The 27,705-nt window shown below is 36.2% G+C and overlaps 5 protein-coding genes across 6 annotated transcripts in view; 3 read left to right on the top strand and 2 right to left on the bottom strand.

The window, feature by feature from the left end:
* Gyc88E (Guanylyl cyclase at 88E) overlaps positions 1–1,752 on the top strand; it is a 4,554-nt gene extending 2,802 nt beyond the window's left edge. The window contains exons 9-10 of the mRNA XM_011302780.1: positions 44–593; positions 652–1,752. Coding sequence (XP_011301082.1) covers positions 44–593; positions 652–1,031 — 930 coding nt within the window. The 3' untranslated portion in view covers positions 1,032–1,752. The remainder of the gene's footprint in view (positions 1–43; positions 594–651) is intronic.
* A 345-nt stretch (positions 1,753–2,097) lies between these two features.
* LOC105263882 (uncharacterized) lies at positions 2,098–3,478 on the top strand. The gene is made up of 2 exons (XM_011300376.1): positions 2,098–2,237; positions 2,431–3,478. Exons 1-2 carry the CDS (start codon positions 2,235–2,237, stop codon positions 2,983–2,985), a joined length of 558 nt encoding a protein of 185 aa, XP_011298678.1. The 5' UTR covers positions 2,098–2,234; the 3' UTR covers positions 2,986–3,478.
* A 510-nt stretch (positions 3,479–3,988) lies between these two features.
* Positions 3,989–9,142, top strand: trp (transient receptor potential). 2 transcript variants are annotated; one of them, XM_011300351.1, is made up of 14 exons: positions 3,989–4,315; positions 4,474–4,618; positions 4,689–4,784; positions 4,854–4,996; positions 5,056–5,257; positions 5,538–5,708; positions 5,774–6,008; positions 6,292–6,444; positions 6,514–6,659; positions 6,741–7,105; positions 7,339–7,534; positions 7,669–7,833; positions 7,906–8,569; positions 8,651–9,142. In XM_011300351.1, the coding sequence occupies exons 1-14, from the start codon at positions 4,161–4,163 to the stop codon at positions 9,127–9,129; spliced, it is 3,315 nt and encodes a 1,104-aa protein (XP_011298653.1). In that variant the 5' UTR covers positions 3,989–4,160; the 3' UTR covers positions 9,130–9,142. The 2 variants fall into 2 exon arrangements, with proteins under 2 accessions (XP_011298653.1, XP_011298645.1); XM_011300343.1 differs by having other exon boundaries at positions 4,689–4,996.
* Positions 9,143–9,174: 32 nt separating this feature from the next.
* Positions 9,175–10,070, bottom strand: LOC105263875 (cytochrome b5-like). The gene is made up of 3 exons (XM_011300363.1): positions 9,875–10,070; positions 9,428–9,556; positions 9,175–9,349 (listed from the first exon to the last, which is right to left on the bottom strand). Exons 1-3 carry the CDS (start codon positions 9,989–9,991, stop codon positions 9,263–9,265), a joined length of 333 nt encoding a protein of 110 aa, XP_011298665.1. The 5' UTR covers positions 9,992–10,070; the 3' UTR covers positions 9,175–9,262.
* A 332-nt stretch (positions 10,071–10,402) lies between these two features.
* On the bottom strand, positions 10,403–25,950 carry GABA-B-R2 (gamma-aminobutyric acid type B receptor subunit 2). Its single transcript, XM_011300331.1, has 17 exons — positions 25,692–25,950; positions 22,615–23,497; positions 19,097–19,234; positions 18,710–18,877; positions 17,346–17,521; positions 17,093–17,270; positions 16,640–16,873; positions 16,413–16,473; positions 16,100–16,334; positions 15,173–15,413; positions 14,965–15,087; positions 14,755–14,865; positions 14,448–14,672; positions 14,175–14,357; positions 13,987–14,092; positions 13,796–13,925; positions 10,403–13,701 (listed from the first exon to the last, which is right to left on the bottom strand). Exons 2-17 carry the CDS (start codon positions 22,948–22,950, stop codon positions 12,285–12,287), a joined length of 4,062 nt encoding a protein of 1,353 aa, XP_011298633.1. The 5' UTR covers positions 22,951–23,497; positions 25,692–25,950; the 3' UTR covers positions 10,403–12,284.
* Positions 25,951–27,705: the final 1,755 nt, after the last annotated feature.

The raw sequence follows: 27,705 nt of genomic DNA, 5'->3' as shown, positions 1-27,705 counted from the left end.
CACCCATATAATTCTTCACATTATCATGATTATTTCAGGGGAGCACTTGCAGATTCGGGTTGGAATTCACAGTGGTACAGTTGTTGCGGGAATTGTCGGGTTAAAAATGCCCCGTTACTGCCTCTTCGGTGATTCTGTTAATGTTGCATCCAGAATGGAAGCAACAAGTGAGGCAATGCAGATACACATATCGCAGTCAACAAAAGAATTACTTTCTCCATCGTACAAAGTTAAGGAACGGGGTGAAATTCAAGTGAAAGGAAAAGGATCGATGAAAACGTATTGGCTGGAAAAACGGATATCCCGAATGAACAATCCAAAGAGCATGAAGAATCAGAGACCACCGGAATGGATGAGCACTGGTGAAAAATTGACGTCAGATAGTAATACTGCTGTTGCAAATAAATTATCTGATCGAGTACCGTATATGGAGACATTGACGAAAACATTGTCAAGTAAAATGTCATCATCTGTTCTGTTGAGCTCCACAGGATTAGCATCTGACGAGAGACGAATTTATTCGCCAATAACTTTTCAGGACGTGGCCCGACGATCCGTCGCGAATTCACCCACCAAGAATATTGATACAAGAGGTAATTTTTGTTATTAATTGCACTCAGTCATCTGATTATCAAAATGTTTTTTTTTTAGAAATGCGATCGAACTCTGTGGGGGCAGTCTCATCAATCATGTGTAATTCTAAAAATGTTTTTGGATCTTTATTGAGTGATACACAAGAGCATTTTCGTCAACATCGCGATAACATGTTATCAAGAAATCAGGATCCACCTGGGGTTCACAGTAGACTTGATACTAAATACAGTCTAGTGAACACATCATCAGACGTATCGATTGAGAGTGCCTGCTCAAATAATGGAAATCATGATGGAGGAGTTTCCCTGAATGACGAGAGTAAATCATCAAGACCTCCACAACTTCTTGGGCAACCTGACGAGTGTTGTCCCGGTTTTCCATCAGCAAAAGGGGGAAAATCAAAAATAAATCAGAGCAATACCTGTTGCATTTGTTGATTATCAACAAAAACTTCAGCGCACATTCATCCTGATGAATCAGTTAACGCATCGACCGTACATGCGGATTGTTTAACTCACTGTTGTGTTTAGAACTTATCGCAAATACATTATTCGTATTAATGTATCAGTACTGTGTGTATTACAATTATATACAGTTTTTTCTTGTTGCAATCAATAACGTGGCCAGATGTATGTATTGTTAGGTTGTCTAGAGTTGAATACGAGAGATGAATGTTATGTACGATTTAGAAGAATTCCAGTGTATTGTGTACAATAGTACAGTACGACTGGATGGCTCGAAAGACTCAGTATTTTTCAAGCTCAGCTCATACAGCCATTGTTATCACCGAGAAATAATTTCCAGACTCTTCCGTAAAAATCATTCCCACCCACTTCCACTAGAAAAAAATCCACAAGTAAAAAACGATGAATAATATTTTTATAGACCATTTTTACCAACCCATAGTGAAAATAAAACACTTGTGAATAATCAATAATTTCCATTTATCCCCGCACAATGCAAAATTACACACTGCTGTCCAATTCGATGAAATTTTCTCATCATTTTTTCCTGTCTGAGTGGCAGTGCGTATGCATGGAAATGTGGAAAGGTAAACCTCGAATATTTACGTTAGATCGTGATCGTACGTTATATGAATGTTGATGCAGTTAAATAAAAAACAAATAGTGACGTAGTGGACGAACCGATGAGTTGAAAAATTTGAGGTGTATACTGTATTGAAAATAAATGAAATAGAATACACTACATCGTGTTATTTAAATAGTCCAACATTTGCCCTCGACAGGGCAAATTATTGTTATTTGCGATAGCCATAAATAACGGGGGATGATTACGTAGGTCGGCTATGGTATAATTGAATCAAAATAATGTTGTGGTATCGTGTTGTAAGCGCGACCAATCATAATTCAGGTGAGGAAGACTATATCCCGACAGTATAACTCTGCTGGGTGTGGAGGATCCCATTCCATTCTGTATCCCTCTGCGCAACAGGACTTCTATATAAGAGGCACATCTCACCCAACACTCAGGACACACTCTTCAACCGTCAGTGCAACACCATCCACTTTATAAACAAAATAATAAAATATTCATTAAAAAATTCGTAGAAGTTACAATTTTTTCCTGAATATCTTCATCAAAGGATTAATCATTGGAGCTCCAGTGGTGATTTGATCGCAATGGTGAGTGCTAGTTTGTTTTATTTATTTCATCTATAATCTGTTTATTTGTTTATTTAGTTAGTTAGTGAGTGATTTGGATTATTTAACTATTCATTTACTCAGTTGGCTCAGTTAATCTCGTTTATTCCCTTTTTTAGAGTGAATGTTAGGGAAGAGTTGAATAATTTTGGTTCGCGTTTTTTATTACTTTCAGATCAATCACGGATTAATTTATGGATTACTCATCACCACGAATTTGATGGTCGTCAGGGGGACCATCTTGAGACCTCTGAAGATGGACTCACCCTCGCACGTTTATAAAATGAGCTTAGATAATGAATTTGATTACGTTTTGAAGCGGTCTGGGTCGCAGAATGTGGAGGAGAGTCCGGATTCGAAGGAGCGGAGAAGTCAAATGGGTTCATCATTCATCAGATTTGGGCGCAGTCATCAGGCGAATCTGGAGAGTCCAGATAATTCTGGAAACAATATGAACAGTGATGATTCGGGCTCCTCCAGAATTCCCAGGGGACGTTCGGATGTTATCATAAGATTTGGACGATCAGGAGTCCAGAGTTTTAATTTTCCACGAGTTTCATCCGCTAGCAGAAGTTCAATGATACCTCTCAATTTAACTAAACTCGCTGCTATTTGTCCCAGTATTTTGACTAATCCTGAATCTGCTCTTCATAATGACTTACTCCTCCGTATCTGTACGTCGCTCACTCTTCAATCCTCGGACTTCGATGTCAATCAATGGAATAATTGAAATTTATCTTCATTTCCATATTTTTTTTTCACATATTGAAACAAATTCATAACTTGTACCCCTGATTTTTTATTAATCCAAGCATGCACCCCTGTAATATATTATTTCACTTATCTTTCAGTTGAATCATAAAACATATGTAGTATATTATGGCTATATTTTATTTGATTATCGCTTAATCCGGATTGACTTAAAATTAAATCTTCCATATATTCTGTGACCGACGAGCGATACAAAACCAATGGAAAATCTTATGTAACATTCAATGTATCGGGTAGACCGTTGTTTTCTACTTCAAATTTTCTCCGCCGTTAAAAATGTATTTCAATTGTAATAATATTAATTACTATAATTTCCCAACTCAATGAGGCTTACAATTTACGGAGGAAATATCTCGAGGTAACTGATGCTGTGTATAGATTTAATACTCGAAAAAAGCAGAACCAAAGTATGAAAAAGTAATGATAATAAAAAAAAAACCACGTGGCTGAGATAATTGGCATTATCTTTTCTCAATTCCCACGCGCATATCTGACACAATATTCGGTAGTAATCCAAACATGTGGGATTGTCCTGCGAAAAATTGATGAGAAAAATGAAGAAAGAATGACTCGACACCCCCAAGATTAAGGATTGTAAGAGGAAAAAACCACATCGCCATCGCCAGGTGAACAAGCTGCATTAGCACCTCTAATTTCTCATTGTAGGATGATGATAACCATAATGAAGGGATACTAACGAAGAAAAAGTGTTTGAACACGTAACCAACATTTCTAGCACCTTCTGTATCTCGCTGGTGATTTTTTTTTCCTCTTATCCCATTGCGTTAATCCCAAGAGTTATGTCGTCTGCACGTTAAAATCCACTGTTGATATGTTTTCATCTAGCTCAATCACCCAATGAAAAGATGACAGAGGGAAAAAAAATATAGTCAGAGCAGAATGAAATATCTAGAGCATCAATTCACTTTTGTAGTTGATGCTGTTTATTTGTTCTTAATCCAGTTCAGCCCCTATACTTATAACTACCTCATTCGTAAGGATTCACCTGAATGTAGGTCTGAATAGATCAGTACAGCATTCGCTTGCCACAGGGCCAACGGGGTTCACTGGAATGATATACTACATAAGATGAAAAGATTTAAAAGTTTTTAAAAATAATAAAGAGGATAAAAGATGAATCCATCTGAATCGCAGCAAGATTTATTGGAGAATGAAGCTAGGGCATCATCTCTGCCATCTCTCAATCCACCGGTTGAGTACGCACTTGGCCCAGTTGAAAAACATTTTTTACTCAGTGCAGAACGCGGTGATTGTGCAACAGTCAAAAGGTATCGAAGCTATTTGCTCGGTTTTTTTCTTCTCAGTATGACGTATTGTCGGCTTTTTCCCTTTTTTCTCACTCTTTCCTGGATTTTATCCGCTTTTTCTCTCATTGTGGGTGTTGCTTGCCCGAGATGACTGGGTTTTTTGGTTTTTTTTCCTAAAGACTACTTGAGGAACATAAGGGCCATCCGGAGATACTCGATATAAACTGTGTTGACCCGTTGAATCGATCTGCGCTCATCGCTGCCATTGAAAATGAGAATATTGAGTTGATAAAAATTTTATTAGAGCTTGGAATAGCTGTTAACGTAAGTAGATCATGTTCTTCAATTTATTTTTCAATATTTTTATTGATATTCTTTGTATTTCCTCTCCAAGGACGCTTTATTACATGCAATCAAAGAAGAGTACGTTGAAGCTGTCGAGATGCTCTTAGATTGGGAAGAAAAAATTCACGAACCGGGAAAACCTTATGTCTGTATAATATTTTTATCTAGCGAATACATTATTTTTTATTTACCTGTGTATTTATTTCGATTGCAGAGTTGGGAATTCACTGACACCTCGTCGTCGAATTTTACTCCGGATATCACGCCACTCATTCTGGCTGCTCACAAAAATAATTATGAAATATTGAAGATTCTTCTGGATCGAGGAGCGACTCTTCCCAGTCCTCATGATGGCCGGTAATTTATTTAATATGATTTTTAGCTATTTTTTATTATGAATAGTTAATGAATTTTAGGTGCGGATGTGATGAGTGCGTTAGTTCTAGTGAAAAAGATTCGCTGCGTCATTCACATTCTCGCATAAACGCCTATCGGGCTTTAACTTCACCCTCTCTCATAGCCTTATCATCACGAGATCCATTGCTGACTGCTTTTGAATTGTCATGGGAGTTGCGACGATTGAGTCGGATGGAACAGGAATTCAGATCTGAGTACAACGTAAAGAGATTATTTTAAAAAATACAAAATACTCAATTATAAACTTTTGGAAATTTCTCGAAATTTCATGATCTGCATTTTCCTATGAAATACAATTTAACAATAATAATAATAATATATAATTTTCCGACGAAAGTTCAACAAATAAACGAATTCATCAATAAAAAATTCTCTGAAAATTTCATACGAATTTTTCGTTCGTAAAAATTTCAAGTCTAATTTTCCAAGAGTGTATTTCATTTATTGTAATAACAATTAATAGAATATGATTAATTATTAGGAATTGAAGGAACAATGTCAAGAATTCGCAACATCTTTACTGGATCACGCTCGAACGTCTCATGAACTCGAGTTGATGTTGAATTATAATCCAACAGGTGAAAATTGGGAGCCAGGTGAAAGACAAACCCTAGATAGACTCAAACTCGCTATTAAGTACAAACAAAAACAAGTACGGTTCATTGAATTAATTAAGAGAATGGCATTGAGAAGAATTTTGATGATTCGGTCTTTCAGTTCGTGGCTCATCCCAATGTTCAGCAGCTCCTGGGGGCAATATGGTACGACGGTTTGCCGGGTTTTCGCCGACTCACAATGGTTGGACAACTCGTCAAAGTTGCCAAGCTCGGAGCAATGTTTCCAGTCTACAGTACCATTTACATGCTGTCACCAACCTCCCAAATGGGCCAGTTCATGAAGAAGCCATTTGTCAAATTCATCTGTCACTCCTCCTCCTACGCATTTTTTTTAAGTCAGTATATTCAATTAAGGCTCAGGTAGATTATCTAGAAAAGATAATTTACTTCGAAATTCGGATTCCTAATTACTTTGGCAATTAATCGTTTTTATCAATAATTGTTAGCTAGCCTTCTAGCGGTTGTCAACAACTAGGCCGCTAGCTAACAATTATCGGAATGAACGATTAATTGACGGAGTAATTAGAAGTCCCAATTTTGGAGTGAATTATCTTTTCCAGGCAGTCCATCTGGGCCTTAAACATGTTTCAGACACTAACAATTGACTTTCACCGACAGTGCTCTTGGGGATGGCATCCCAACGAGTTGAATACCTTGCGATTGAATTATTCGGAAATGCCTGGATGAGAGAAATCCTGGAAGGATGGAAAAGACACGAGAGAGGATGCATCCCAGGTTTTGTCGAGAGTGGAGTTATGATTTATGTGATAAGTACGTGCAATCACTAAAATCTGAAATAAACCCCAGAATGGTCCAGTGGTACTTTAATTGATACTTTAGGTCTGATTATTGGAGAAATTCGATCACTATGGAGTGATGGAATGCTGGAATATGTTTCCGATCTGTGGAATATTGTGGATTTCATTCAGAACATGTTCTACGTTATCTGGATAACCCTGAGGATGACCGCCTGGTACACAGTTCAGGTGCAAATATAAACATTTATCAATAGCAATAATGGATTTACTTTTGATATATTTTTTGTTCAATATATAATAAATCTCCAGAGAGAATATTGGAGTGGGGAAAATCCTTGGTACCCGAGAGATCAGTGGGACGCTTTCGACCCGATGCTCCTCTCCGAGGGTGCTTTTGCAGCTGGCATGATCTTCAGCTTCCTAAAACTCGTTCACATATTCAGTGTGAATCCACATTTGGGACCTCTTCAAATATCATTAGGGCGAATGATAATTGATATTATCAAATTCTTCTTCATCTATACACTCGTTTTATTTGCCTTTGGATGTGGTATGAATCAATTGATGTGGTACTACGCAGACCTTGAGAAATCCAAGTGTTATCATTTGCCAACTGGATTACCTGATTTTGATAATCAGGAAAAGGCGTGTTCTATCTGGCGACGATTTGCCAAGTTAGTGGTCAAATAATTCCAATCAAACACTGAGGAAAATACTAATTACTAATTACTTCCTCAATTATCTTCACTAATTACGAGAAAATCCACGAATTTCAGTGCAAATACCATATAATATTGCTATACAGTTGCTCAATTTATTTATTTAATAATTAAATTAGCAGTGGATATTTTTCTCAGTGTGTCTGATGATTATGTAATGCGATTTGTAATACTGGGATGATTCACAGTTTATTTGAGACATCTCAATCCCTTTTCTGGGCGAGCTTCGGTATGATCGATTTAATGTCGTTCGACTTGACTGGAATAAAGAGCTTCACACGTTTCTGGGCACTCCTAATGTTCGGTTCGTATTCGGTTATCAATGTAATCGTTCTCCTGAATATGCTCATTGCTATGATGTCCAACTCCTATCAAATTATTTCGGTAATTATTATTCAGTACTCCATGCAAAATCTCTAAGATACACTAAACATAATCAATTAATACGACTTTTGCTTCTTTTCGTTTTCATTGAATGCAAAAAAAAAAAAAGAAAATTGAATAAACTTTTCCGATAGGAACGATCAGACACGGAGTGGAAATTCGCGAGGAGTCACCTGTGGATGAGCTACTTCGAGGATGGAGATACAGTACCTCCACCATTCAACATGATTCCCACAGCGAAGACCTTCAACAAAATAATTCGATGCGGAAATACCGGACGACCCACCAAATCTCTCATCGTAATTTTCCCACGATTGCCATATTTTTGAATTATCACAGACCCATTCCGACTAACGGATAGTATTTTTCAGAAAAAATCGCGTGAAAAGGCGAGAGACCGTCACGAGACAGTAATGCGATTGCTTGTTCGTCGATATGTAACTGCTGAGCAGAGGAAACGCGATGAATTTGGAATAACTGAAGACGATGTGATGGAAATTCGTCAAGACATATCAACACTTCGATACGAATTGATTGATATTTTGCGACAGAATGGTATGCGAACGCCAGCAATGGAAAAGGCAGAAGTGTCCGGTAAGAAAGGACGAGTGATGGAGCGTCGTCTTCAGAAGGATTTCCAAATAGGAATAGTCGAGGGAATAGTTAATGCTGTAATTCAGAGTGAAAAAGAACCCAAAGATGTCTTCAGTCAATTGGCTAAAGCAATTGGTCGACGCTCGAGTTCCAGTGCTAAAAAAGATTGGAATGCTGTCGTCAGGCAAAATACTATTCCAACTGATCCAATTGGTAGTAAAAATGAAGCTGCCATTCGGCAAACTAGAAGAAGTCTCCGTAGACAGCAGCAGATGCATCCGGACTCTGATTTGGCGTCGCTCGATCCAAATCGATTGATCGAGTACAATCCAAATTTGCTCGATGTATCTCCGGTTACTAGAGTTGCATACGCTAAATTCATTATGGGAAAAAGTAATAAACAGATTGATGCATCTGGACAATCACCCGCGGCTCCTACAGGTTCCATTTTAATTGTGTCATATTATTATGATTTACCTTGATTGTAAATTCATTTTTATTGTTTTATTATTTTTTTCAAAGGTGCAGCTGAAACCACTGACACCACGACTAAACCAGCTGTTCCTCCAAGATCAAGTGTAAAAATCAACATCAAAGAGGCTGTAACTAGAGCACCATCAGTCACTTCAGCAACTGAATCAGTCAAACGTGGGGTATTGAAGAAATCAATTTCCACTCACAGTCAGGACAAAGCGGATGTCGAACGAGTGATTCCCTCACCGATTCCCGAAGATCCTGAGGATGATCAGGCAAAGGCCAGTTCGTCGGTGAAAATTAATAGTAAAGTCAACGTCGAAGCAGAAAAAAAGGAAACGACTGTTGTCAAAGTGGAGAATGAGAAGAAAGATCATCCCCCAGGAAAAACAGAGAGCAAAAAAGATGTCAATACTAAAGAAAAAAGTCAAACTCAAATGCCTGTTAAACAGGCTTCCGAATCGCCAGAAACAAAACCACGAGGAAAATCAAAAGCCACTGGTCGTGTAATGGGTGGATGGATATAATTTCTCCTCCAGTAATTACTCCCAATACCAATATTGTAGACGATAAATATGAAAAACCATTCATTTTTTGAGAAATCAATAAATAATACATAAATACATAGTGTCACAATTCAATAATCATATCCACGAATTGTCACGTGGAACAGCTGCGGAACAGTGGAAAAAATATTCGCCGACTTTTACGTTTTCTCTCCCTGATCTCTTTGCTTCTTTTATCGCCCTAAAAAGTGGAATAAAATTCATGAATAGGCCATAATTTTTAGTGGATAAAGAAGGGAGAATTGTTTTCAATTGAAACCTCAGCGAGTTGTCCAATTTTATAAAGCTTGAGATGAGCAATTGCATCTGATGAGTGACCGAAATCATTGAAGGCCGATGTAGCATCCCTCCCGGCATATTCGAGAAGTAATTCTTCACCCCCCGGATGCTATTCAACAATAAAGCAATTACTGCAATTACTGCAATTACTATCTTCTCATCTTTCAAGTTTTTTCGAAATTTCTGATAAAGATATACTAATAACATCAATAAAAATTATTATTATATTGTTTAATTATATTATAAGCAATATAATTATAAAATATACTACAATATAAATATAATAAATTAATCAGTCAGTAATTTGATATTTCTCTGTAAATTTCACAAAAAAATGAGAAAAATGAGAGGATATCGAGAATAATTCGGTGAATTCAAACTCCCTATGTGTTTCACACCCACATAATTAAAATATTGAAATTCATACCTCGTGTATGTACTCTGTCACGTCGTAGACAATATCTTTGATAACAATCCACAGTCCTGTGTCTGATTTACCATTATGACATGCTACTTCCTCGATTGTATATACCGTATGTGACATGATGAAGGAATCACGTACGACCCGCTACCTCTGGTCAATCTCTTTCAAATGGCGAATGGCAGGTGGACTTGAGAATTATTTAAAGCAGTGAAAATGCATCGCGCAATAAATCTCAAAAAATGATATCGAAATACTGATTATAAATTATAGCCTCGGAGAGCCGTCAATGAATTTCCTTAAGTGATTATCACATCACGTAATACGATTGAATCGATCACGTACGTGATTAGATATTATCATTAGATATCATCACGAGGGGACTTCCAGTGGAGATTAAAAAAATGGAAAAAATGTACGCTCGGGAGGTGCGAGGGGAATGACGTAAAATTCTTGATAAAATAATTTATCCTTTTGAAGAAGTAATTTATGTATATATATGTATATATATATTTTTTGTTTAGTGACCTGCCATTTTTTTTTCTCTCCTATTTTTGTTTACTTGTTCATCTGCCAACAGTCGAATACTTCATTCGTTTTTGTTTTTTTTTTGTTTAAATTATACAGATTTATAAACATATACGTATTGCGGCATGATCGTGATAACAATGTAATAAGTACATGTACAAAGTCAACTTAACAGTATCACAAGAATACGTCGTGTTTGGGGAATGTGATAGAATTCTTTCTCCATTCACTGTTATATTGTTTTTATTTATCTAGTTTCATATATATTAACTTTCCTGGCAGATCGCGTTGCATCTCAATTATCTTTGATAATTCGGATAGCGTTGTCTGTTATTTATTGTTTAAAATAAATAATGAGATAAATTCGATTGTGAGGAGTTCCAGTGAAATACAACGCGACCGAGCATATCTTTGTAATAACGTATTTAGGTCTTTGGTAACTTTTCTTTTTTTTCTGGAGTAGAAAAGAATTAATGAACAAGGTATACAGCTCTACAAACATTTCCAACGATATTTTGCAATTACACCAAAAAAAATTTTATGCGATTTTTGTGGAAATTTGAAATTTGTGGATTAATGAAAAATGTGTCAAGAAATCCCATAGGCTTTCTAAATGCGGTACAGTAGAATCCCATTATAGTCATGCCTTCCGGGGACTTTACTACCCCCATGCCATAAAATATAAACAATTAATTGTTTCATCCACTGAGGAATTAAATTCCAGGAGAAATAAAGCCGAAAAATAAATTCTTTCTTGTATTCGAAATTGTCATGAAAAAATTCAGTTTACCGTGGCGAGGAGCGGGTGGCGAGGAGAGGGTGGCGAGTGGTTGGGGTAGTTCCATATAATCGGATCTTCTGAATTAACTTCCCCTACAGCCCCTTGCACGCGACTATAACGGGAGTCTCCTGCAATGAAAATCCCAAAACTGCTCTTTAGATTTTCAGATCTCATTTTTAGAGAGTTTACAGAAAGTTATGTTCCCGTTGAGTTGAAAAATTTATCTGACAAATGATCGATCTGCTTATTTTTTATTGATCTATGTAATTTTATCGTTTTCCACTCCTTATCGAGAATGACTTAGCTAAAAATATACAGCTAACATTCATACAAATTTCTCACTAAGCATTTTTTTTTTTTCAATTTTTTCTTTTGTAAACAGTTTTTATCATATTGAAAGATTTATTTATTTTTTATATTGTTTTTTTAGCATTTTTTTCTTATAAATATCTATTAAATTAGTAACAATTTTCCGACAAGAGATATTTTATGTTTCCGTAGGATATCAGTTTTGCAATAACAAAAAACTAAAAAATGTGATTATAATCAACACTTCATTACACTTGCGAATTCTATCCAAATATTCAATATCAATAATTTTCAATAAAAATTTTTGTTATTCATTAAACCTATGTAATAAATTTCATCATAATTCTCAGTGAAATCCATTAGATATCCTACACAATATTATCCATATTCCATGATAATTGTTTTTAGAGATTGTACGACACATTATGTGAAATTTTCTATCCAAAGATTGAGAAAAGAAAATCCAAATACTTTTCTTTAGGCTCAAGAAATATCATCCGAATACATATAAATAAGAATGACTCACATACAGCGAGTAATTGTTGGCTTAAATCCTAAGTGTATTAATGGTACGTGTATTCGTGTTGTATACCATCTGTTCCACTGATCTGCCTCTCGATTAATCCATCCAAAATCTTTTCTCCATCCCCCCACCTGCTTACGTAATTGACACATTTGACAGCCGAATAAACCGACGCCAAGGTATGGAAATAAAAATAATCTTGTACTATTCTCGACTCGTAATTGTTTTTAGTTGAGACAATGGGTAATTATTAAATTCCAGATGAAGTGAAATCGTTAGAGATATTCAACAATGTCACATTTGATAGATATATTAGGACAGCTTGCAATATTAGCACCATAACCACCGCGTGTTGTGGTTTTATGACGTTCTGTCAATAATTTTTGAAATATCGGCAGTATTTCAAGATCAAGGAGTTCTCCGTCCGAGACAGCACTATACATATTAGAAATATCGATAGTCGATCCACTAACACCACTTGAACTACCTCCATTGGCACCTCTCATCACTGCATTGCCACCGACAATATTACCACCAATGATACCACCCCCTCTGCCAACACCACCGCTATTTCCACCACTGCAATGACCACGATGACCACCACCACCACCACTCCCAATCCCCCCAACACCACCACCACGTGGATTAGCGCTTGCAAATTTGCTGTTGTGAATTGTTGCAACATTTGGTGTACTCTGCACATACTCCAGTCTAGCCTGATGACGAAGCTTTGATTCTGCATGACGACACTCATGATGTTTATGAGATGGTGTACGATGACGACATTCAGCGATAACATGAGATAAATTACCACGTGCTCTCTGGCACTTTTCCCGTGATTTTTCCGATACAGAGCGATGGATGACCGTTGATACGGAGTCATCGTGCCTCTCAGTGTCCGAGTAACTCGCATTAACACTTCCATCGCGCTGCTTCCTCAATATCTCAGCTGAACCATTTGTTGTTGTATATCCATGAGATGACATACCCCGATTTGCACTACCACCGTGTTTTTCACAGCGATAACCAGTGGTGCTTGAGAAACCCGTCACTCTTCGATGTCCACATTCACCAATAATGTAATTGTGATCGTCACTTCCATCTGTCTTTGAAATATTATCTGTTGAAATGTAACTTATTGTATTTACTGGTACACTCGTACGTCGCTTTTCAAACAACTGATGATGTGAATGAGCGAGACCATTATTTTTCACTGATGCCCGACGTTTTGTTGAGCCCTGATGATGCACTTGGTGTCGGTGTTTAGGTACAAATTGAACTGGCGGTGGAAGTATAGCTTGCTCCAGATAACATTGTTCGTGTAATTCACCAAATGATACATTTTTCACCGGCGGCGGGGTTGGAAGTCTTTTTTTTTTATCAACACTCATCTCTTTTTCCTTCTTCACAACAACTACGCTATCTCCATCACGGGGTATATCAGTTTCTTCAAGCACCACTGACTCCTCAGACTCCTCAACAGTCTCACCAACAAACTCAATATTCGTTTTACCAATCTCCGTATTACGGCATTGCAAATTGTCATTTGTTAATTTATCAATAAGTGGTTCACTCTCTTGATATTCCCCATTCCGATACTTTCTACACTGGGACTGAGGTGAATTCGTTGCATTGGAAATAGCTTGAGTTCGCTTAGTACCCTCTGATAATATTCCCGAGGTTCCTTGCTTTCTGAAATTTTAATGGAGATTGTTTTTTTTTTCTTCTTCATCTTCTCCCTCTTTTTACTGTTCATTAAATAATTTATCTAAAAATAACAAGTTACTTCATTATGGACTGTTGATCATCTACAGCCATGACATTGACATATTCACCCTCTGGTTGTGATACTATTGTGGAATTCAGGCTGCATAATGACATTGAAATATCCGTTGTTTCAGTTGCCATTGACGGACCTGAAATATTCCATTCCAAATAAATCAACCGTACCTCATTAAATCAACACATTTAACATACCTTCTCTCTTAATGAGTGTCTCCTGATTTTGGGGGATGGTAAGTTTGTCCATAGTTTCCTTAGTATTCTGCAATCCCACTTCATCACCCAAACGTCTCATGCACATCTAAAATTTCCCCCCAAAACAATCAATCCGAGAGAAACCATTTAATCCAAACAATCAGAATAAATTCCCAATAAATATTCACCTGCAGCTCCGACTCTTTCTCAAGAAGTTCCTTCCTAAATTTCTGATTGGCCTTTGCTGCCTCCTTCAAACGCTCCTCCAGTTCACTAACTATCGAATCACGTCTTGTTTTCGATGACGGTCTCAAAGTCGCTCTAATCCTTTTGTCGATAGCTCCCTGAGGATTTCTTCTCAATTCAATCAACTGCAACACAAAGCCCACAATTTATCCCAGATAACTTGACCGATACAAAAATAATACGATAACACAACAGATTCGATTGAAAATTCTCACTTTTGGCACAAACACGAGACAAAGGGTCCCCGTACTGCAGAATATTATGAATATCGATAGCATTATGAACATTGTGTCCTGTTTGTCAGCAAGTACAAAACTTATTGCCGCACCCGTAACACACATAATTACTACATTGTAAACACTCATCCCTACGTATTTACTATCATTCAGTGCTGGTATGCTAACGTGACGAGTCTCCCACGCTAAAAATGCCCCGAATATCTGCAAAAAAAAAATATATAATGACAATGGAATAATATTATTAAGTTCAAGACTTCATTCAAGACTTTAATCGACATCTCACCATCAAAAGACCTTTATAAACATAAATTCCACCAAGATAAAGAGTCATTCTATTGCTTTGGCAGTACTCATTCTCCGGAATCATCATTATATCATCACTCGATGGATGCGGCTAGTAAAAACAATACCATTACAATTTCAATAAATTTATCTCATCCATTTGATCCATTCTATCCTTCCTACATTAACAATAAATCCGCTAAAAGCTTACATAAGGTTCCATCTGCTTGGTCTCTCTGTAAAAAGGATCAGCCACTTGCCACGTTGTCATTATCGCCAAGTCAATGATCAACAGAACACCGACAACCATAAAAAGTTGATAGTCTTTAATTACCTAGAAATAATTCAAATAAAAAATGAAACACTCAAGAATTTATTGGATCTGGATATTTTCACATGATTATGATTCAATAACTTACTTTTTTATTGAGCTTGACATCTGTAAATATAGAATGTACGCGCCATGTTTTTGAAAACATTGCGCCAAATGCCAATGAAAAACCAGCCATGAGAAGCCACGCCCTTGCTGTACAAATATAGGGAAATGCTGTTACGCTTGACAGGGTCGAATCGAGACCGAGAAATATAACACTGCTGTATGTCAACATGCAACCGACGATAATGAGGTTGTTCAGATGTGGCGATGACATTTTTATATACCTTGAATGAAACACACGAAAAAAAAGAAGAGATAGAGAAATAAGAACATTTGCAAAAAAAAAAAAAATCCTCAACTCATCTCTATATTCCATTCCATTATGCAGATGAAACATGTCGTGTTCTAATTAATTCACCCTTTATGCGATAAGATTGGCACTTTAATTAGTGGATGCAATAGCAGTACTTGGGTGCAAATTGTCGATCATGAATGCTCAATGGTAGCTCTGATGAAATGAGTGAGCGGGCATGAAACAGAAAGAGGAGTAACAAAAAAAAAATATATAAAGAAAGAGGAGAAACATAAAATTGGTGGAATGAGCTGCTGCAGAGGTCGAGATCGCGCGTGCTCGAGACACACATGAACCCCTCGGTATTCTCCCTTCCAACTTTAAACAATCAGGCGCGGACAAACAAGCCAGCCAACTGCCTCAGGGGAAGGTAAACGTGTAGAGGTACGATCGATGATGAGGAACTGGAGATGGTTTGAGGTAACTGGTAACTTGACAAACGTCTATACCCACTTTTTTTACCCCCCATTTACACGCTAGAATTGTAATACATGTACTGAATATATACGTATTCATCAATCTTTCTTTTTTTTCAAACTCTTATCCCTTTCGTAAACAAATATCCATTCACCATCTGCATATTGTGTTGTCATATACGTTGAGTGTACATATTGATACCTTTGATTCCTATATCTGATATTGATAGCAAGGAATACTGCGGCCATAACAATGCCGACAGCAGCTGCCGATGCAATAACTGAGTAAATTGTGATGTTAACGGTTGAGTGTTCGATAACGTGTACTGTACGGTCCTTGGGGGGTGATCTACCACGCCAAATCAGAGATTGGCCTCTGCTGAAATCCAGGGAGCCAGTGATACCATCGTACTCACCAATTTTAACTTCCTTACCGCCTGAAAATTACCAACAATTTACCAAGGATCCATCAATCGCGACAATTACGAAAAACTTTCACATTAACTTTTCCTTACTTTGAAATTGTTTCAGTAGGATATAAGCTTTACGCTCGTTGTCGTAAAAACGAACGGGACCCTGCAATTACCGAGATACCAATATTAATATCAACATTGATTAATTATAAGATTGAAATTAAAATAGTGGGATGATATTGGGTACTGAGATCCATCACTGTTGCTGTGAAGACTGAGATTTGGGATTCGGTGGAGTGGATTGATGTTGTGGGTAAATATGTACTCACAGTAACCCCTTCAAAGCTCGTGTTTCGCAGTGCTTCAAGAAATAGCTTTTCCCAAAGCGGATCTCTGTATTTGAAGTCAGCGACAGTCTGATTTCTCCTAAAGTGTCGTATCCTTCTGGCTACATGTTGAATGGCAAGAGCAACTGCCCAGATACCGTCATACGTGTAACCATGGAATCGTGAGTACTCGCTGCCCCTTCTTGAGTCATACTCCACTTGATATTCGTCTGGTGTCTGAAAGTATTATCGGTGTCTATTTCATTTTCTTATTTATTATTTATTATTATTTATTTACCATATCATCAGTCACTTATGGATTTAGACTCTAAATTTTAGAGACTCATCGAGTGCTGATGCTATTGGATTTAATCCGACTATCACCTCGGATTGGGGGTTTATGGTGTAATTAACTTTGAGTGAAATTTTCCGAATCTCATTCAGTTTGGTACTTACGATGCCCGAAACTGTAATCTGACGTTCAGTCGAGAGTGGAAGTAGGTCAGTTAAAATGGCGCCATGAAGAGCCTCTGCAAGCTCAGACGGTGCACATCCACCATCCTCGTTTAACCACCATTTTTCAGTGTATGTACCCATTATCATCCACTGGTATTTCCGTCCGAACATTCTGTACCTGGATAAATCCGAGGAGTTATCGGTTAGCCCTTTTTTTTTAAACACTTTTTTATCTCGATTGGTCTCTTGGTACCTGTAAGCCTCGCAGAATATTCTTCGGGCCCATATCTCATTGAAGTTACCAATTATTATCCTCACGTCTTTACGCTTGAGCTTTTCAAGGGCTGCACTCACTTCTGTTGCAAAACTCTGGGTTTCCACCACTTCCAATTTATTGTCGTCGAGATCTGCCACCAGTCGGTTGTGGGCCTTCGGTATAATCAGATATTAATGATTTTTTCTCGTAATTTTTTCATAATTTTTCATCAGAAAAATAATCAATAATTCTTGCTGTCTCATTTACATCCGAAAGATCAAAATTTCAATCCATCGAGTGCGACCTTTTCAACGCGAGATTCGAACAGCGAAAAATGGAAAAATTATTCCGACGTCTGACTATTGACGCACTCGTTCTACTTGTCACCACGGAAAAATTCAGCGATTTAAATAATTCGTAATAAAATTCATAAAGCTATTAATATATAGTATTTTTTATTTCGATCAAATATTTTATTCGCTGAACACTCCATCGCACTCCATTTATTCAATTTCTATAAAAAATATTTAATTTTGGTTTACGGTGGGCTGAGAGGTACTCAGAATGTATAAACAATTTTTTTTTTCATTCCCCACTGCATGTAGAGAGCAGTGATTTTTTTAGTCGTCCAACTATTTCCGCGAATAGGTCAACTATGCTATAAAAAATGTTGAAAATCGGTAGGGTGAGTTTTTTTAACGGATATATTTTTTTTTTTTTCAACCCCGATGGAAAATGGAGAATGTAGACTAACGAAGTAATTAATACACAATATTTGTAACAATGTATGACTGTAACCGTGGATGCTAACATTCTAGAATTGAGTAAAATCAATATCGCGTGCCAGTGTACAGCACCGTCGACATATTTCGATTGCAAAGCAACCACCAAACCAACTGTAATCGGATAGCCTCGCTTTCCGATAATGCTCCATTTTTCAATGTTATTTCTTTCTCTATTCAATGGATTTACGTTAAAATGAAATTGAGTTGTCTGCTCTCGAAATACATCGGCAAGGAAATCAGTTCCACCGGTGCATCAAGTATTTTCACCTGACCTATCGATTCCAGTTATCATTTCAAAACTGATGATAATCGAACTCGAGTCTTTCATGATTAAAAATCACCCGTCATTAAATTAATCCGTATTAATCCTAAATAAATTATACAATCAGTAAATATTTTAAAGAACCGAAAAACAAATTTACAAATTAAAATAATTGGATGGATTCAATTAATATATTGATAGAATTAAAAAAATAATGCTTTAAAAAAATGGTGATCATTTTAAATCTAATTTAATAACAAATATGTTTACAATATTGAAATAAATTTATATTTTAATATGAAAAAAAAACTCACCAGTGCGTATCTCGGTTCATTCTGGTAGATGGTACCAACTCTCGTCCAATTGAAATGATTGAGAAGTGCAACTCTCGGTGCATTGAATGCATTTTCCGAGGGTACGATTCTGAAGAAATTTGGAAAATTATCACTGGTAAACATGGGATGAGTGTCAGCGTAGCTCAGCTGAAAATAAAAACGACAATTATTCCACGACATTGCATAATGCGCTCTATCGATTTAATTCCATTGAGAGCTTTTCCCAGGAGCATTAAGCAACAAGTTTAATTACTCCCCTATTTATTTTTAATGGAGACTTTTTGGGGTGGTGAATGCAGGGAGTAATCACGAGATCAGTGGAGGGAATAACTATTACGTGGAAAGACCATTGCAATCAGTCATTACCTGTGTGAGGCGCCAGTGCTTTGATGCTTTGGCAATTGGATCCGTTACTTGTGTACATGCTGCACCGAATAACATGACCTTGTGAGGTCCACTGTGCATCATATCAAAGAACGCCTTAACACCCACCGCAGCATTGCACTGAAACATTAAATTTTACATGCAAAGGAAAAATATTAATCGATCAAGTAGAAGGGATAATCCTTCATTTCTTCACTGTATTCCAAAGAACTTGTCATTCAGATCCAATTTGCTGTACGTGTATGGATACACAATATATCTGGAGTTCTTCCTCCTTTCGTTTCAGACCGGTGATTGGTATCCGTTGATGGGGGAATTCAATGTACCTATCTACGTCGTATACGCGGATGTTGTATTGAACCGACGATAAACTCTATTCGTAAATCGAAATGATGCACGATTTGCTATTCAAAATTCAATTCATCCTCCTGTAGGGCCTTTGGAAATAAAAACTCAGGGAAATTCTATTCAAAATGTAGGGTTTTGTTGTCAAAATAATTTGGCATTTACTCGCGAATTACACTAAAGTGTAATTACCCAGGTAAATATTTTTTACAAATTCAAACAATTAAAAAAATTTTTGGAAAACTTTTCACAATTTTTTTTTGAAACTGAAGAAATCGGGAAACAAAATAATTGGATTTTTGGGAAATGTGTGGAAAAATTTTTCAAAAATTTCGGTCGGAAATTTTTTTTTATCATTTTCTAGAAATTTTTGCGAATGTAATTTTTTCTTTTAAGTACACTCTCGTTTTCTTACTTTTTTGATTTTTCAATATTCTCAAAAAATACGCCATCTAATTATAAAAAAAATATTGCGATCACAATTTTTTAAAATTATTTTTATTATTATTTTTTTTTTATTCCTTCTGCCCGCAATTAACAAAAATCAATCAATATTAGCTAATGGAAAAAAACCGCGCGATTTTACAATTCCAAATTCCGAGAAAAAAAAAACCGGAGAAGTTGATGAACTAGCCGAATTGTGGCAGATGGTAATTAATGAATAATTGCCATAAATTTATTTCGCCAATTGACAGATGTTAGGAGAATGCAAAGGAGACACAAATGACCTGTTTCATGACAATACCGTCTGTAATCAATGATATTCATTTTGAATAGTTTGAAAACAGTATCTTGTACTCCATTCACTCGATGCACAGAGAGAACTTAATTGATATCTTCCTAGTAAACAGCATCAATAAACATAAAGGTGATGAAAGCCGATTGTGATCGTGATTGTCATTACAACCCGTTACTTGATTGTCATAATAAAAAATCCAATTCTTGATGAAGTACATTAATCACGATCAACTTGAAAGCCCAAGTGAATCGAGTACTCGAGAGAAGAGCCAATTATGATACTCTCATCATATCCTCTTCTCTTGAGATATTCCGATTATTGAATATTCATCACTTGATAGACTGTACTAGTCCCACATACTTGATCCAATTCTTATAATATACATATTGATGGATTAATTATGTACGTGATACAGAAAAATATTGGCGTACGGTAATTCTGAGAGATGAAAGAAAGATTAAACGTGTGGATAATAATGTGAAAGATTTTATGCGGAGGAGATTGTAATTGAAAAAATACCGATACCCCCCCAACTTCCCCTCCCCACCCCCTGTATTTCTCTCTAAAATAATAATTAATATAACACGTCAATTAATAAGTGATAATAAATCATTTACATTTCACATTTCAATTATTTCTGTTCTATTGAAACATTCAAGCATTTTTAATTTGTTAATCTCCTCTTCATTACCTTCGAGGTAATCATTCGAGGTGTTTTTAATTTGTTATTATTTGTATAGATAAATAAAGTTAAATGTAGAATATATATTATGTATTTTGTATATGTTTTAGTTTATTCGGAATATATTCGGTGGATTGAATTTTCCAGGGGATGGGCGAGTTTTGTCTTCTTTTTCATCATCGTAATTATTGATTATTTATTTATGATTATTTATGATTATTTATGATTATTTATGATTATTTATGAGTTTTGTGGGAAATGGGGATGGATTGTTTTCAGATATATTGGAGATTTGAAATTTGAAGTAGTGACCGACGGGCCGAGACGGAAAGGAGTTGGACGGACTTCGTTTACAGTGCAAATCTGCCGCAACGACCTTCCCGACTAGGTCAGCCAGAAATTAATCCAGCACTTCAACGAAATGTTATGGATTTATTTTATATCTGATATCAAAGTACGAGATTTCTCGCCCGAATTCCCTTGACGATTTCGTGCACGATTTGTCATAAAAATAAACGTCAACTTCTATTACGTCCTCTTCCTTTTTTCCTTTTCCTCGTGTTTTCATCACTCGCAAATAAACTCAGACAAAAATTCAATTAAATATTGTAAAGCTATTTATTCATGAAAAAAATGTTTTTTTTTTATCAAATAATTCATTTTTATTTTCAATTTTCAATTCTATTCATTTAATCAGTTGATTAATTCGCGTTAATTCATTGTTCTTAACAAATAAACAAAACAAAATAATTCTATAATCGAATCTGAAAAATGAATGATTTAATTCAATTATATAATTTTTCGTAACTATTGGGAAATTGAAAAATATTTTCTGTTCATACAAAAAAATAATTAGTTGAAGTTACAAAATATGTTTATAAATTAAATTCTCGCAAAAGACTGGAGTTACAATTTTTTTTAATAACCAAAATTTGTTTCCCAGTCTTTCCAAAGTTATTCCAATTTTTCCTAAAGTTATTTTTCCAATTATTGTTCAACATTTGTCAGTTACTTGCTGTCAAGACACGCAGTCGAATGTTTCAATAGTTTTCGTCAATGAATTCTTCTGCGATTTCCCATCATTTCTTTCTCTCTTGTCTTTACGAGGCGTTTCATCTCTAGGATACATTGAGGGAACGAACAAAAGAATCGGGTTAAGAGGGTATCAACTTTAACTGTGAACCACGTCTTTCTCTTCAACCTTGCATTTATTTCTTCAATTCTATCCCCTCTCTAATTTTATTTCGCAATCCATATCGAGGGATAGAGAAATGAGAATATTTAATAATAGCAGTAATAGTACCTGGAGTACACACACAAGAAATATCAATATTTTCCCCGATACGTGAATTACCAGATAATTTAATTCCTCATAAACTAATCATAACCGCTTTCACGCGAATTCCTCGATTACTCTAAATTAAAAATCGCCAACTTCCCTAATTAATTAATCACAATAAATTCCGTTTGCAAAATGATAAATGCGAAATATTCAACGGACATATCACAGGGAAATATGTCCAAGAAAAATAGCGCAATATTTCGTCTATGTAATTACGAAATTGACGAATTGTAATTTTATTGTTTAATTATGTAAAAGTATCAAAAGTATCATATTACAATTTTTATTGTTTAATTATTTAAAAATGTATTGGATTGTTATTTTTATTGGACATTTCTCTCATTTCTCATAAAAATCGTTAATTGATGAAAAACAGTAATTGAAGTACTCACTTCGGTGTCATTCCACCACATGTGTAAACGATAATTCCTTAATACAGTTGGATTGTCATTGATGTGGTCTACAGCGAGTTTCACAGACGGCATAACACCACGTCCAATATGGCTTTCAGGTACATGCCGACCATATGGAAAGAAACCGGCAATGTACACGTCACGTCGTTTCACACCACCAAGATTAATTGGTTTTTGTCCATCGCACAGTAATATTTTGTCGAGACAGAATAGAATTCCAATGCCGATAGCAACATCGTGTAAATTCAGGAGAATGCGTAATGATGTTTGTCGCTTGCGATGATGTAAATTCCCGTTGTCAGTCATTTTCGACATAAATAAAATCCCCGCTGTCAACAATCACCAGAATTCAACTAATCCATTACTCCATTTGCCTCTAGTTTTTTCATCTACTTGTGATTTTTTATTGAGACATGATTGACAGTATTCTCTGTTGTTATTTTAAAATTGTTATTCACTTTATCATCTCGTTATTTGGAAACGCATACTGTGTTTGCCATCTTCCTTCCACCTTCCGACGAAGATCACTTCTTCCTCACCATTGTCATTCAAATATCTGGCACTTTTGTTAATTCATGAAAAGGCAGAGGAAAATTGACAATCCATTAGCTGCCATTATCGAATGGAATTCACCTCTGACAAACGAATGATCTCATCTCTTTTCACGTTTTGTCAGTATTGATGCGGAATTCATCGTTTTTCTCTCTCACTGCAGTTCTCTTCGGTCCAATACATATTTTATCTCTTCTTCTTCTTCTTCTCCTTCTTCTTACGTAGCAAAGAGATCTTAATTCGCTGCGACTCATCAATTTACTTCATTAAACTTTCGACAATGAGTCTGATCGTTCTCATGGTGATACACCTACGACAATCAGAGATTTTTCTTTCCCTTAATAAATCAATGAATTCATATTCATTGAGAAATAATTACCCATTTTTTTACGTTTTCTGGAAATTTCTGGGAAATTCTAGATTAAATTGCCGAATTTTCAGTGATTCATTTATTTTTCTAATTAATTATAATCAATTTAATTCGATTACAACAAATTTATTCACGTCAATTTGACAATCCATTTCTCAGAAACTCATAAAAAACGTGAAAAACGATAAAAAATCCATCAATAATTCCTTAATAAATATTTTACGACTCTCACATAAAAAAAATTCAAAGTCACGCGATTGAGCTGAGGCTAATGATGTCGCGTCATCAAATCAGAATAAAAAAAAATCAAATCAACACATCAATATCAGAAATAGTAGAAACAATAATTGATGGTCAGTTAATGATTTAACTGTTCAATAAAAAAATCTGAAGAATTATTGACGTTTGTTCTGTCAATCAGAGCAAAGATCATTTATTTATCTAGTACTGAGTATTAAAATCTCATGACAAAGTAAATTATTGATTGACTCATGGTGTGCATACTTGTACAGTCGAAAATAATTGTGGATACGATATCAAGGGCAAACCTTGGCACAGTAACATAATTTGAGTATAGTATAACGAGAAAGAAGGGGCCTCGTCGCGTGAGTTACAGTGCTAAGGTCTTATACACATATATACTCAGGTATATGCATATATATACTGAACTTTGTTTAGGGATTCAGCATCGACACGTCCTTTTATACTAAAACCTTCAAAAATCTCCGCAAACGCGTCATTAACATCACCCAAAGAACCAATTAACTAATTATTTAAATAATTGAGAATAAATATCAGAGTGTGAATTTCTAGTTCAGGGGAAACCTATTCGACACGGAAAATGTGAATAACATTTTCCTTCATTTTCCTTCATTTTTCTTCATTTTCCTTCATTTTTTCTCACAGCTAATGATTGAGATTAAGTGTTCCAGAAATTTAATTAAACCGGCAATTAAGGATTGACAGGTATACACTTGTTCATTAAGTTTTGATTGTGGATGGGCGGAATGGAGAGAATCGAAAGAATTGAATTCGGTGATGAAAAAAAGAAAAGCGAATTTTCGGGATTTCGCAGGGTACGATTAATTATACAATATTATGTACCTCTGGAGAATTCCAGAGTGTCTTATTCCTGGGTTACATATAAATATCTTTGGAAGAGGTAACTAATTAATTTACGAGGCTGTGTCAAAGGTCGGCGGTGCGGGAGAGAGTCCGATCGATATACCTTTCCGCAGAAAGTGTCAATGAGTCATTCGTAAATTACATCGAGAATTCCTGAAATTACGCCAATTGTCCAAAAAAATTTCCAAGATCTCGACAATTACCCGGAATCAATAGACCCAAGTGTTCCCCACAAAATGTACTAGTGCTTCAAAAAATCGTGATAATCTAGATTAATCAATTTTTACCTATCACTATTTTTCCTCAAAATGTCAGTTTTCATCTTGACATCATCCGCGGCATCCGCGAAATATCCGGATATGGAGAAGTCAATCAGATGTCATGAAACGATTGACTTTGATTGTCGGAGTTATTTAAATTCCGGAAAAGGGGAGTAACGGTGAATTACGCGAGAATATAGAAAAATGGGATAATGAGATGAGGTAAAACACGAGAAGGAAATGTGAATGAAGCAATGGATAAAGTAAAAAAGGAATTGGACTAGTAATTCACTCGGTCACTTGTATCTTGCGGTCGATGCGAATGTAAGAGAGCCAAAGAGAGGTCGCGCCACCGAGTAATCCAAAATGTACTTCATTTCCGCATATCATATCCTCTTTTTCTCCATTTCTCCATTTTTCCATCATCCATTGAATTCACAATTTTAATCCCCACCCCCACCCCATTATCCAGGAGTACTCACAAAAAGCAAATACAAAATCCACCCTTCCATTTTCCTCTCCATTCTCATATATTTTTTTTCATTACATATATATTCCCTTATATTGCCTGGATGCTCTTTTATTCATCCCTGAAGGGTGTGCCGGATTGTTTTACTTCAAGTATACTTGACACCATGGAAAGTTCAACAGAGAAATAAAAAGACGATGAAAAAACATATTTCATTCAATAACAACGCAGAAATAAATTAGCACGATCACTCCAGGTAATGCACTAGTGTTGGGCTTACTCATATTTTTTTTTCTTCGATGAAAAAATCATCCTAATAGCCATCCGGATTTAGAGTTGTCATTTCTCGTACATTGGCATTGATTGTATCCACAAATTTATCACAATTGAACTTGTGAAAAATAGTCCTCTATGGGGGTTATCGTATAATGTCGGATCAATGTGGAAAAATACATTGCTTGGGGCTCACACGTTTAATGGGGTGTATTTTTTTTTTTTTAATATTTACTTGGGGTAAAATGAGACACCGACACGTTGAGCTCGCTGAACACGACGCGAATGAGGGGTTGGTCCTGCGCGTCAGCGCACCCCAGTGGGTTATACTGATACTACAGGAAGAGGGTGAAACCTACCACCCTGCAAATAGCCATCCCTTCTCCTTTTCACCCCCTCCATCCCACCATCCCTTCTGCCGCTTTCGCGCAACCCCCACCTCCCACATCTTCCACGTCTCCCACGTCTCCCACTCTTTCCATCCCACCCCTTTCATCCACCCCTTCCCTCCCGCGCCTTCCACCACTCCCGTAACTTCTACCCCTACCATACCTTCCCCCTCTTCCACCCTCTTGCCCTCTTGCCCTGTTTCCCTCTCTCGCTCTATCAGTCCTTCATGTTCTCTCCCCATCGCACCCCATCTCACCCCAACTCACCCCAACTCACCCCAACTCACCCCATTTTATTTTCACTCCCCCTTAATACTCGGGCAATGCGTCTCTCTCCCCCTCAGTACACAAACGCATGATGCTCGTGCTAGGATATGGCCAGGGCACAGCGACACGAGCTCTCGAGCTCTCCAGCTCGTCTATGACGCGCACCAGCCCGGTTCTACCCCACATCCACGCACATCTTCCTCATCCTCCTCTCCAGTTATCGTAAGCACATCACATCCATATCCTTGGATTTAATGGAGAACACAGGAACATTGATCATTCGGGTCGTACGTTAATAATAACTATTATATATAAATATTATTATATAAAAGTCATCAGAAAATTGAGGGATCCGCTGTCATTTACCTCCGCTAATTAAAATATAAATAAATAACATGTCTTTTTTTGTTGTTAAACGCAGGATAAACTTCTTCTTTCTCAAGTTTATTTATTAATCACAAGGAAATACAATCGGATAATTGAATTTTTTTTCTCAATTTTTTTGTTAATTAAATAACAATCTTGATGATGATGTCTTTAAATTGATTTTCAGAGATGAAAATCATATTGAATAATAATGAAATTTAATAATCAAAAAAATTGCCCTAAATTAAATAATTTAGAGCAATCCTGTAATTCACATATTGACATTACACCAATGAATTTAATACAGAGTGCAGATAATTTAAACAAAAAAAATTTGAACGATTGAAGTAATACCCCATGCACAACAATAACTGGAAAATGTCTTCTCCAGTAAAAAAAGCCAAAAGCAGATGACGCATATCACGTAGGAATAATAATAATAGTAATAATAAGAATAGTAATAATAAAAACCCGACAGAAATGGTTGACAATGACGACTGGTTTTCCAGTAGCAGGTGGATCGTTGGGTCAACAATGGAGCGCCCGAGGGAGATAGAGTAAAAGAGAGGGAATCGAGGGGATGAAGAGGGATTTTAAGGGATGGTGGCACTCTATTTCCGGGGTCAACCAATATCAAAGTAGTCACGCCCGTTAAGTGTCAATGCTCCGATATCAGGGAATAACTGTCGCTGCCAAAAAAGAATCCACCCTGAAAAATCGTAAAACCAGAACTATGTCAATGGCTACAACATTTTTAATCAACAAAGTCATAATTACCACAAATTATTAAAGAATCCAATATTAATTCACTCACAAAATAATTTATAATAATTCCTCATTGGAGCAACACAATTTTTAATTATATTATCCATAAATAGGAATATTAATTATTATTGCAATTTGCAGGACCAGTAGAATAGGATTATAATTTTTTAAATAATAAATGTGTAATATAATAATTATTGTATGATGATAATAATAAGGAATAAGTAAATAATA

Source organism: Fopius arisanus, unplaced genomic scaffold (genome assembly GCF_000806365.1).
Source record: "Fopius arisanus strain USDA-PBARC FA_bdor unplaced genomic scaffold, ASM80636v1 scaffold00001, whole genome shotgun sequence".
Classification (NCBI taxonomy): Eukaryota; Metazoa; Arthropoda; class Insecta; order Hymenoptera; family Braconidae; genus Fopius; species Fopius arisanus.
This window is presented reverse-complemented; position numbering and strand designations above follow the sequence as displayed.